Source organism: Nannospalax galili, unplaced genomic scaffold (assembly GCF_000622305.1).
Source record: "Nannospalax galili isolate Female #2095 unplaced genomic scaffold, S.galili_v1.0 scaffold305, whole genome shotgun sequence".
NCBI lineage: Eukaryota > Metazoa > Chordata > Mammalia > Rodentia > Spalacidae > Nannospalax > Nannospalax galili.
The window spans coordinates 5,363,367-5,376,233 of NW_008356258.1; the positions used below are offsets into that span (position 1 = coordinate 5,363,367).

The 12,867-nt window shown below is 40.6% G+C and overlaps 1 protein-coding gene across 2 annotated transcripts in view; it reads right to left on the minus strand.

The window, feature by feature from the left end:
• Window positions 1-4,699, minus strand: part of Plrg1 (pleiotropic regulator 1) — a 14,357-nt gene extending 9,658 nt beyond the window's left edge. For both annotated transcript variants that reach the window (XM_029556758.1, XM_008854284.3), the window contains exons 1-5: window positions 4,583-4,699; window positions 3,156-3,262; window positions 1,890-2,032; window positions 1,261-1,314; window positions 602-692 (exon numbers count right to left, since the gene is read on the minus strand). In XM_029556758.1, the coding sequence (XP_029412618.1) occupies window positions 602-692; window positions 1,261-1,314; window positions 1,890-2,032; window positions 3,156-3,262; window positions 4,583-4,591 (404 nt within the window). In that variant the 5' untranslated portion in view covers window positions 4,592-4,699. The remainder of the gene's footprint in view (window positions 1-601; window positions 693-1,260; window positions 1,315-1,889; window positions 2,033-3,155; window positions 3,263-4,582) is intronic.
• Between the last annotated feature and the right edge of the window lie 8,168 nt (window positions 4,700-12,867).

Here is a 12,867-nt window from a genome sequence, read left to right on the forward strand (position 1 = left end):
GTTCAATCACCAGAACCCATAGTGGAAGGAGAGAACAAACTCCTAAAACTCCTAAAAGTTGTCCTTTGACCTACATATGTGTACATTCTCACATTCTCTCCTTCCCTCCCCCATCCTCCCTCTCTCCATATATATATATATATTTATTTATTAACATGGACAAGTGCCTGAAGAAGGCTGACCTCTGGCCCCCACATACACAGGTACCATGTATATGCACAGACATGTGCATACACATACACATGAACATGAACAAATAAAATATTTGTGAAGCTTGACAAAGCATAAGAAAACAATATTTAGAGGCTGGAGAGATGGTTCAGCGATTAAGAGCACTGGTTGCTCTTGCAGAAGACCTGGGTTCGAATCCCAGCACCCATGTAGCAGCTAACAACCATCTGTAACTCCAGAACCAGGGGATGCAATGCCTTCTTCTGTCCTCTGTGGGCATTGTGCAACAAGGGTACACTTACACGTGTAAGCAAAACACCTATACACATAAGATGAAAATAAAAATTTAAAGCAAAAATTTGCAAGCGGAATTTGCAAATGGCTATATACGCTTTCAAAATCTTTGTAATTAAAGCACCACATTTCATACCTGGCCTGGGAAGGTAAAGCCACTGCTAAGGACTGTGCAGCGGATTCACTGGGCATTCTCTGGATCTTGGTATCGGCAGTCAAAGCAACCCCTATTAAAACAAACAGTTCTGTGCATTTGAAATACAACAGTGGGGGAAAAGACTGACGATTACCTCCAGGTATAGTCAGTATAGTAATTCTGATTAAGTTTGGCTTATCTTTGTTTTTATCTTTTTATAATAAATACTGTGTAAAAACATATAGCTCAAATTTGATCTGAATACAAGCAGCTTGGTATTAAAACAGTCCAAGACACTAATGTTAAATTTCTTTTAGATTCAGAACACAGAAGCAAAAAGTGGTTCTCCAAATACTAGCAGAATGCTTCCAAGAGCCAATGTAAGATACTGTAAGAAGCACCCAATGCCTCTTCATGTGCTATAAATCCAAGGTTTCTTTGTCCTCCACCCTGTCATATTGGTTGTACCACCCTGTGCCAACCTATCTGCACACACACACACACACACACACACACACACACACACGAACTTCAATCATACCTACTTCTATATTAACACTTTGACCATTTTTAAAGTTTAGGTTACCTGCATGTTTGTCTAAACCAACAGATAATAAATTTGTCTAGGCCTGGTACAGGCTTTGAAACAGCTCACTTACCAGGTCCTGGTGGATACGGATGTGTACCTGTCACCAAATATTCAACATCTTGTCCTAAAAAATAAAATAAATTCACTGAGTGTGATTTTACCTTTTCAACTACCATCTTTTAAAATGTATTAATAACATTAATTAGCTTTTCCCTTTCCTTCTAAGCTAAGGCCTCAGAAATGAAGGCAGATGATCAATCTGTCCATTAGCTGCTAAAAGGTTAAGAACAGTCATGCATTTGCTATCTAGCCATGGGGGATATGGAGGTCTTTCAATCTGGTTTTCCTTTGAAGCAAATAGTTTTACATGGAATCTTAGCCATTCTCTACTCATCATTTCAGTACTTAATTTCATCTTTCAGAGTTATAGCCCCAACACACAGGCTCCCCAGAGCTTAGAATAAACTTCCATTTCTTCCTTTAGACTCTTTTATGCTTGTCCTTTGCCCAAGAATTTTACTACTATATTTTGTCTCCTAGAAAAAAGTCATCAACGAACAATCTTAGTTACTACTCCTGTGAGCAAGTGAAAACTTCCATTACAATAGTATAATACTAATCAGTCCTTCCCAATGGGACACTAAGAAGACACTGATGTTCGACTTCAAAAATTCACATCTAAACCCGGAGAGTCCTCACCTTGGTTGGCAGGATATTGTTTATGACCGTATGAATCTGCTGCATTCTGAGGGCCCTTCTCTTTAAGATTTTCTTTTGAAGTAGGCATATGCAGTACAGGACCATACTCATTACGAAGCTTGATTGCCATTTTTCGTTTGTGACTATTTAAAAATTATAAACATAACAAGCATCCTTAAATGCTTAAAACACATGTACCAATGAAAATGCTGACAGACAGCCTGAAAGCAAGTACACAACCAGTTTATTCAATCGCAGAGACACAGTAAGATTTTCAAGTTAAACAGTCTTTAAAGAACCAAAAATTTCTAAGTGCATTTCCATGACATTATCTATTTACTTCTGTTCACATTCCATCATATAGAACTTGTTAAACCCATGGAGGGGAGTATCTTCATTTGCAGCCTAATAAACACAAAAACCTTTCTTGAGTTTTCAAAGGTCAAACTGAACTAGACACACAGAAATATATCCTTTTAAAAATCTTCAACTATTGAAATATAAAATATAGTAAAAACTTCTAGGCACCTTCACCAATTATTTTAAAAAATTAAATTTAGTTGGGCCTAATGACACATGCCTTTAGTCCCAGCACATGGGAGGCAGAGGCAGGTGGATGTCTGTGAAAGTGAGGCCAGCCTGGTCTACATAGTGAGTTCCAGGCCAGCTGTGGCTACAGGGAGACCCCATCTCAAAAAATAACAAAAAAATTAGACCTTAAACAAGTACTTAGTTCAATATTTTTAAAAGAAACATTTCTATATTGCTTTAAAAAATAATTCATTTTTTAAGTTTAATATAAGTGATTTGGGGAAGTACTAAATAAACTGTAAAAGAAGAGTAAATTTAGGACAAAGAAGGAGCACTGCACAGAATGCAATCCCAGACTAGAGCTGGAGATGGAGAACTACCCAGCGCTCTTCATTGTACCAAGGAGCAGAAACGGGGGTGGAGGCCCTGGGACGGCCACTGCCAGCTCAGCACATGAAGCTGAAAGTGCACATAAAGCAACTGATGTAAGACAGAACAGCCTGACAGGAACCCTCCTCATTATGGGGTATTGCACGCTGTGATTAACTAATGGGACTTTCACTGAGAAAGTGAAAAGATATGTTAAGCCTACTAAAATTACTAATTAATTAATTATTCACTAAGTCTATGAGCATTAGCACTCCTTGCAAGTCCTTTGAGGGTCACTTCCTTTCTGCTCTCTTCCAAAGTATTAGAATTTTAAACAGTTAGCACCTGAAGAAGAACTGAGCTTACCTCTCTTCATCCAAAGGCACAGGTTTTCCATTATCAGCTACAAACATGTCATGGGTCCTCTTCAATGACCTGAACACAAGTGTGTGCACAGAATGCTTCTGTACCTCCTAAAAAGAAACACTGCAATCACATCCCTTACCCCAAATTACCCATATAACCTAAACTGATGCCAAATGAGTACACGCCTTACATGTTTAAACATGTAAAAGGCGATTTACCCCTCAGCACAGCTACCTGTAGCAAGCTACAGCTAAGGGAGGAGAAAGAAGAGAAAGCCACTCTTTGGCAGAGCCCTACATCCAGCAAGTGAATATTGCCTGGGACAATCATTTGCTTCATAAACAATTTCTGAGTTTGTACTGTCAGGCATATAGTGCGTTACAGGCTAACATGAGAATGATAAAAAGGCAGGCACCTGCTTGTGCTCAACAGATACCAGACAAAAACAAGGTAATTCCACATTTTGGAAGTTTCTATGAAGAGAGGCAGTGGGTTAAGTCAAGAGAAGAAAGGAATACTTAAATGTGATTGTTGAAAGTTCTCTGAGATGATGCTTAAGCAGAGGAAGTCTTGCATAGAACAAAGGTATGAGTGATCCAAGCAGAGGGCAATGCCACTGCAAAGGTGTTCAGTAATTCAAGCAATGTCAGAAACACAATATAGTTGTGAATACCGGTGCTGTGGAGGAGCTGCAGTGTAAGATGAGGCTTCAGGGGGTCCACAACAGGAAGACCTTTCAGACCTATACTTTGTTCCAGTAACCAGGCCGGAAAAGGGTTTTAAGCAAGAAAAGCAGAATCAACTCACATCTCATTTATTTTTGTGGTGCTGGGAAACACAGAGCCTTGTGCATGCTAGGCAAGCACTCCACCACTGAGCTACATTTCCTCTATTTGTTTGTTAAACAGAACATATTTGTAGTATGTAAGCACATATGTAAGGGCATGCGAAAGCACAAAGCCCAAATGGAACTTAATGCACCAGTCCAAGCAAAAGACGCCGCTGGACTATATTAGGGGAACTGCAGCAGATCTGGAATGCAATGCACAGAACTAAGAAATATTTGGGATATGCACGTATGCAAACTTCAAGAATGGCGGGCTTTCCTGCAGTGGGGATGAAATGAGACAACTGACCAGACAGCTAGGATCACTTAGTTTTAGGACCAGCATCTGTGCCCCGGGCGGTAGGAGCATCAGGGCAGCGCCGGCTCCCCAGGGTCACCGCACACGCACTGGAAGGTTTTGCTCAGGCTTCCCGCCGACCGACCTCCGGTTCAGGATGTCACCAGCTTTCCCCCCCGCCGGGAAACCCGGAGACCACCCGGGCTCGGCCACCCAGCTCCTCCCGCAGCTTCTCCTCTCCCCACATTTCCAGCACTTCTCGTCCCGCATATCCGGGGCCAAAGGTCCAGGGTGTCACTTTACCTCGACCATTTCGCCGCCGTGTATCTCACCCACCGGCAGGGCGCGGAAACACCAATGCCCAACACAGAATCGCCGCCACTGCTGTGCAACCCCTTCCGGAGACGGGACCTAGTGCAGGAAGTGACGCCAGCCGCGCACGCGCGCTCATCACCAGCAGGCTCCGGTCGAGGGGCGGAGTCTCAAAGCGGCTGGGCGGGATCTAGTGGCTGGGAGGCGGCTCCTAAAGGACCCCCGCCCCTCCCGGGGGTTCCTATTTTAACGCCTTTCTTCTGGTCCTCCGGCGAAGCCTTGGTTGGTTGTGTAGCACTTCCCAGAAGCTTAAAACTTTTCAGAGCGCCTAAGCATCAGGCGGGTCTGGAGAGCAAGAGCCTGGGTTCCGCGGCGTGCTCTCCGTGCTCTAAGGTCGCCCGTTTCCCATCCTTGGCTGAGACCGCAGAGGCCTCCGCACAATCAGAAAACTGTTCTGGAGTGCACTTTAAACCCTTCTCCAGTGAATGTTGGAGGTTTTCGGTTTGAGAAACTTTGGTGTGTGACTGTGCAAAATTATTTTAACAGTACCAAATTTGTTTCCTGCTACATAGTTTGTAGCAAAGTGCCAAATTTCTTTCCTGCTACATAGTTTTAAAAAGAAAATATTACAAAAACTTAATTCCTATTTCCTAATTGGCTGTTAATTAACATATAGTATCTGCAATGCCAGGAACAGTTTTTCAGGAATGATGGCAGAAACAACCAGAGACCTCTGGCTGATTGTATTTATAGGCATGCTAGTGCCAAAGCATAGGCATGTTGGTTTTTACCCGGGAGAAATCTGTGGTTTATGCTCATGTTCAGATGTTTTTCTATGTAAAAATAATTGATGAAGTTGGGTATTTGCAGACTTACAAAGACAAGCATTTCATTGGTCTTCCACCTTCCTAAACTATAAATTTCACTGATCTTGTCCTCCAAGCATACTTTACTGTACATACTTTGAGAAGGGATAAAATGTACAAAAGTACAGCAACCAGGACTAGTGAGATGGCTCAGGAGTGAAGCACACCAACTGCTCTTGCAGAGGACCCAGGTTCAAGTCCCAGCACCCACATGGCAGCTCATAACCATCTGTAACTCTCAGTTCTGGAGGATCCAATGCCCTTTTCTGTCATCTGTGGACATTGCACAACGTGGGTGCACTTACATACATGCAGGCAAGATAATAATACACATAAAATAATTTTTTAAAAAAGCATAACTTAAAAAGGGGAGCAGTCGTGAGATGGTTTAGCAATTAAGACTAGTGACTGCCCTTGCAGAAGACCCTGGTTAGATACCCAGTACCCACATGGAGGCTAAGAACAGTCTTTAACTCCAGTTCCAGGGGAATCAGAGCCCTCTTCAGACCTCTGAGGCATTGTACTCCACACAGGTTCACTCGCATACATGCAGGCAATACCCTCATACACATAAAATAAAAATAAAATTTGTTTTTAAAAAAAGCATACATGAATCAGTGGTGTCTCATTTAGAATTCATTGTTCTTTGTTCTTTTTTGTTTTCTTTTTCTTTTTTTTTTTTTGAGACGGTCTTTCTGTAGCCCCAGCTGACCTGGAACTTGCTAAGTAGACCAGTCTGGCTTTGAACTCACAGAGATCCTCCTGCCTCTGCCTCACGAGTGCGGGGACTAAAGGTGAGCACCATTACACCTGGCTTAGAAATTTGTTTTTTTTTTAAATTTATTAAAATATTAAGGTCCTAGTGAATCATGGTGGTGTCCGGCTTTAATACTAGTCCTTGGGAGGCAAAACCAGACAGATCTCCGTGAGTGTGAGGCCAGCCTGATCTACATAGTGAGTTCTAGGCCAGGTGGAGCTACAGGGAGACCCTGTCTCAAAAAGACGTGTGTGTGTGTGTGTGTGTGTGTGTGTGTGTGTGTGGGTGTGCGTGCGTGCTATTTTTACTTGAAAATACAGTCATTTCTAAATTTAGTTGTGACTTTGGCCTAAGGTCCTAATTTTCTGTGGATTTTCTGTGGATGTGACCAATGATGGTACACTTTATCAAGGAAATGTCATAAAGTACAATTTGAGGAATTAAATCATAACTTACCTAGAGATAGTAATGACTTTAGAAAAAACATTTTAAATGTCAGTAGCAACATAAGCAAGACCTTCATATGCCTAGAGCAACATAATGACTGCTGGATGAGAGTTACTAAGACCTGTTAGATATTTAGTTATCCTAGAAACAATTTATAAACCCAAACTCATAAAAACAATCTAATGACTGAGACAAATTGACTAGATTCTGCTCTAAGACTCTTGGATTATGTCATCTGTTTATAAATTAGCTATTTTAGATCAATGGCGAGCCTAGGTGACCCTATTATCCAATTCTGGGATCCAAAAATTACATATATCATAGTAAATTTTGTGTTTATGTAAGAACCGGGGTTTTTGTTTGTCTCCCCCTCCTCCTGCTTTTTTAAGATTTGTGAAGGGATCCAGGATCTCATGCAACTAGTTAAGAATCCCTGCCCCAGCTAACATCTTGAGCTGCCTTATGTGGACAGTAGGTGTCACTACTGTTCTTCATAAGGACTCAGAGGATTTGTTTTCCTTAAAGCAAATATGGCAAATTATTTGAAAATATAAATATTAATGCTTTGTCTGCATGCATGAAAACAATGGCACAAATTTACAGGGAAGCCTTTCTTCATTGGCCCAGCTGTTTCTCCACTCAGTGATAAAGAATATCTTATTTCCCTTCACATAGTTGTAGTCTTTGCTATTAAGCAACAACAGACAAGGTATAGATTTAAGTACCATGTTCATCAGCTTTTTATGCTTGCATAGTTCTGTGATACTTTGCTTTTCATTTTTGGTATTGTATCTTGACAGGGTTTATTTGGTTTGGTTTTGGTTTCGTTGGTTGGTTTTGTCTTATTTTTTGAAGCAGTCTTCCTGTAGCCTCAGCTGGTCTGGAAGCCACTATGTAGGTAAGGCTAGCCTTGATCTCCTCGAGAGCTGCCTGTCTCTGCTTCCCGGGGGCTTGGATTAAAAGCATATACTACGATGGCTTCCAGTTTACAATTCTTATACTCAGAAAGAAGAAAAATAAAGAACATTGCTATTTTCTCCCGTTTTTTGTATCTAAGTGGTCTACTCCAGAGTCCATGTTCTTAGACATTAGTTTTTTACATGACTAATTAAAAAAAAAAAAAAAACCTTTGGGTAAAACTGGAAGGCTTACGAAGAGTGGTTCTTCTACAACTGCTTATAAGTTAATCACATAATTATTTTTAAATGCCATATGTTTATATAAACATGAAGTGTATCGAAGTGATGTTAGTCAAAGGACTAATTGTCTTTAAAAAATTTTTATGTTTATGAGTGTTGCCTGCATGTATGTAAGTACAATGTGCATTCCCATGTCCTCAAAGGCCAGAAAAGAATGTTGGATATCCTAAAACTAGAGTTACAGACCATTGTTTGCTGCTAAGTAGATGCTGAGAGCAGAAACCAGGTCCTCTGCAAGAGCAGGAAGTGCTCTTAACCACTAAGCAATTTCTCTAGCCCTTAATTTTCTTATTACAAATGGTATTTTCACAATCCAGGAGAAAAATGAACAACACAATAGAGAAAGCACATTTACAAGCAGCTCAACAAAAATCAAAAATTGAAGTCAATAAACATAACAAATATCGATAAGAAAGATCCTCAATGTGTCTTTTTTTAAATGCTTTGCAGTTTTTACACCAATGTATTTTTTAATAATTTATTGAGCATTTCACACAGGGATATAAGCAGATAAGGTATTTTGATCAAATGCATGCCCACTCCCTCCCCTCCAACTCCTCCTATATCTCCCCATCACGTTTTTCTGATAACTTCATGTGCTCTTTCTTCTTTTTGCTACTGTAACATCGCCCCCTCTGAAGAGGTAACCCTAAGATCTTTTAAGGATTAGATAAGAGTTCCCAAATATGACATTTTTGTCCCTTAGAACAGAGTATGTTGCTAAGAGGCCCAAGGAGATTTTCACTTTTAGTCAAGAAGCTGGCTATTTTTCTTTGGGGTCTTTTTACACTAACTGCCTAGCCAATTCCTACCTCCTATTCTTATCACAGCATTCTCTGAAGAGATTACCCAACTTGCGGATAGGGAATTGGGACACAGACCGCTCTGGCTTCTTCCATGCTGAACAGGGAGGGACACAGGGTGAGGCAATTGGGGTACCCAATTAGATAGTGGGTTGTTGGGGACCCCTGTTGTGTAAAGTAGCAGTCTCTCCATGTCCGGATAGCCTATGGGCTCGGTGTTCAATGCAAAGACTCCTTTTATCAGCAAGGTGCCTTCCCGGCATCTTCCTGACTCATCTTTTGAAGTAGCTATGGCCTCTGGCTCTGGTTTTCCTGTGTGATTTTCAGGCAGTCTGGCAGCCTGGCAGGAGCCCACCACCACATGTAAATAAGGCATCCTAAAAGTACCTATCAGCTAAGGCTTTTACCACTGCCTCCACAGTATAAAATATCCTGGTTTCCCCCAATTAATTGGAGCTGGATCACTAAGACTTGGAACCGAGCTAAGTCACTGAATAAAGGGCTGTACCACTGACTGAGCTGAGTTCTGTGTCTTACTGCCTACGATCCTGCCTCTCTGGAGAGAGCTGTCTCTTCGTAAACCGACTCACGGAAATCCAGCTTTCGCCGTTTCTTGCACATCCCCTCGTGACTTGGTGGCCAACAGGTCTCGAATTTAGAGAGAGAGAGTGCACGGTAGAAATTGAAACGGAACCCGACCGGGCCAGCCCTGGTAGCAGAGACCCACGGCAACGCGGTGCGGGACCCGTGTGCACCCCAGCGGCCCGCGGGAGACTGGCGCCACGCCCAGCAGCTGGCGCCCCAAGATCCCCCCACACGCCCATAGTGGGTCTATCTAAAAGACTCCCAAATTGCAAAACTCTTATCTGCAAGGGAAAAGAAAGTCCTTGACTGGTGAATAGGAGATTTGAAGGAGAAGTAAGGGCAACAGTAATTAGCATTACAAGTTCTTGACAGGGAACTAGAAATAAAGTCAGAACAGGGCAAATTTCAAATGTTCATATGAGAGTCCATTGAAATTTCTTGACAAGAGCTTCCAAAAGCATCCCTCTATTGGGTTCTCCCTCATTTTTCTTTTGTCTGCCAAGGCTGGACTTGAGAGTGATACATTCAGGATTTGCATTTTGGTAGCTGTTGGAGGGGTTAGAATCAGTGTCAGTTCCCTCTCTAGTTAGGGGGAGAAAAAAATTTGGTAATCATTTTAGAACAATAGCTCGTTGTCTCCCTTAGCTACAGGTTGGCACTACAGTATTGCAGAGCAAGATTTGAAGTCTTACATCTGAGCAGCACTTTCTGATTCAGAACAAAATCATCAATGAGAGAAAATTGTCTAAATAACTTTTTATATGGACTTAAGCCTAATATCTGAGAAGTGTAATCCCTTGAACTCTTAAAGAAATATACTGATCACTTTACACTTTAGTTACACTTTCCTTTTCGGTATTTAAGACCATACAGTTGGCCCAAATAAATCAATTTATATTTACACTTAAAGTTGTTGAGGATCTGTTCCTCAGTGGTCACATGGGCTTGGGAGAAGCCTCTGGCTCCTTTCTTTCACCTGTTCCATCTACATAAAGATAAGTCAAAAGTCCTGCTCGACTGTGGCTGACTTCACTTGGAGGCATGGAGGAAATGTTTCATCTGAGTCGACCCTCCTTTTTGTAGACTGGGATAAGTATCTTACAATACTGTGACTACAGCTATTTCCTGTTCAATTTAGCTATTTTACCTCAGAATTTTACTTATTTTGAGAGATGTTCGATAGTCCCCTGGAACTTAATAGACCTTGGAGGACAAAGGGCAAAAACTGTCCTTTACGTCCCTCTGACCAGATTAGTATAGGCCTCAAACTATGGCTGTTAAACATCCAATAAGGTTAGTTCCACCACTCTGATACTTTTAATTACCATGTACTGTGTACATAAATCTTGGGTGAAAAACTAAATATTCTCAGATAAACCTTGACTAGATATATATTTTGTTCCTTAGACTAGTTGATTAAGGTATGACCTTAGAAATTTTAAGATTATGTGTATATTTTTGTCTCATCCTTTATATATCATAACAAACCTACACAGACCTTCATCACTTGCTTTGGCTTTCTCAATTTTTCTATTTTGGAAAATATCTCCATTTCCATATCCTTCTAACACCTTTTACATTCTCACTTTCTCTTTTTAATAATTATGAGACATAGTAACATTAAATAAATTTTCCATCTGACATGAGAATTCTTTTCCTGGGGATACTAAGCGATGCTTATTCCCTTTTCAGGTTCTACTGTCAAACCAATGTTTGATTATAGTTTTACTAGGGAACCAATGAATTTTCTGAGCTTACTTACTGAGATAACTGAGATATTGCTGAGGTGTATGTATGACCTGAGGGTATGCACACTGGGAAGCCTTTACCCAGCATGGGTCAAGCCTTCTCTTCCTAGCTTTCCCCAGATTGTATTTCTCCAGATTGTACTTTAGCTCTCCCCAAATCCAGGAGACCATGTTGATTAGGGCCAAATTACATACAATTGGCTAGGAAGAGTGGCTAGATACTATGGTGAGGGTCCAATGACCCTGCTTGGCCCTCCTTTAATGAAGGAGCACAACTGACAATAATCCCAATTGTGGCAATGTTTAGCAATCAGGCACTGCTGACGATAGTTATTTCTTGCAGAAGAGACTGCTGTACAGTATCATCTTATTAAAAGGACCTGGAATTTAAAAGGATTTGGTGCTAAGATCCACAAATGAGGGAGAACATGTCTTTTATTTTTCTGAGTCTTTGTTACTTCACATGGTATAACAGTTTCTAGATCCATCCATTTACCTGCAAATTTCATCTTTCTTTACTGCTGAATAGAACTCCACTGTGTAAATATATCACATTTTTGTTAACCACTCATCAGTTGAGGGACACTTAGGTTGCTTCCACCTCTTACCTATTGTAAAAAGAGCAGCAACAAATATGGTTGTACAAGCATCTCTATAATAGGATGAGTCCTTTGGGTATATGCCAAGGAGTGGTATAACCTGGGTCATATGGTAGGTTCATTTTTAGTTTTTTAAGAGTTCTCCACACTGTTTTCCATAGGGGTTGCATGAGTTTGCAATCCCATCAGTAGTGAATGAGAGTTCTCCTTTCTCCACATCCTCACCAGCATCTGGTATCATTTGTTTTCTTGATCCTAGCCAGTCTGGTTGGAGTAAGTTGATACGTTAGGGTAGTTTTAATTTGCATTTCCCTAATTACTAATGATGTTGAACAATTTTTGAGATGTTTCTTAGCCATCTTTATTTCTTCCTTTGAGAACTCTCTGTTTAGATCTTTAATTGGGGCATTTGGTTTCTTGCTTTTTTGTTTTTTGAGTTCTTTATATGTTCTGCATGTAAGACCTCTCTCAGATGTGTCACTGGTGAAGATTTTTTTCCCGTTCTGTGGGTTTTTTCTTCACTTTTTTGATTGTTTATTTTGCTTCTTTCAGTTGTATGAGGTCCCACTTGTTGATTGCTGACCTTAATTCCTGAGCAACTTCTGTCTGATTTGGAAAATCCTTTCCTACCCTATATCTTGGGTATATTGGTTACTGCAAATATTTTCTTCTAATAGTTTAGGGTTTCCAGTTTCACATTGAGGTACTTGATCCATTTGGGGTTGACTTTTGTGCAAGGTGAATGATAAGGATCAGGTTTCTTTCTTCTACAAGTGGAGATCCAGTTTTGCCAACACCATTTGTTGAAGATGCTGTCTTTCCTCCATTGTGTGTTCTTGGCACCTTTGTCAAATATCAGGTCGCTGAAATTGCATTTACTTGGGTTTGGATCTTCAATGACATTCCACTGATCTATGTGTCTATTTTTGTGCCAGTACTATGCTGTTTTTATGACTATAGCTCTGTAGTATACTTTAAAATCTGGAATAGAAATCCCCCCAGTGCTGCTCTTTGCACTCTATCTGTCGTATTTTGTACTTCCATATGAATTTAAGGATGGCTTTTCTAATTCTGTGTAGTATGTCATGGTGATTTTGAATGGTATTGTATTGAATCTATATATTGCTTTTGGTAAGATGGTCATTTTCACAATATTAATTCTTTTAATCCATGAGCATGGTAGGTCCTTCCATCTTCTGATGTCTTCCTCAATCTCTTTCTTTAAAGATTTAAAATTTTCATTGTAGAGGTCTTTAATGTCTTTGGTCAAGT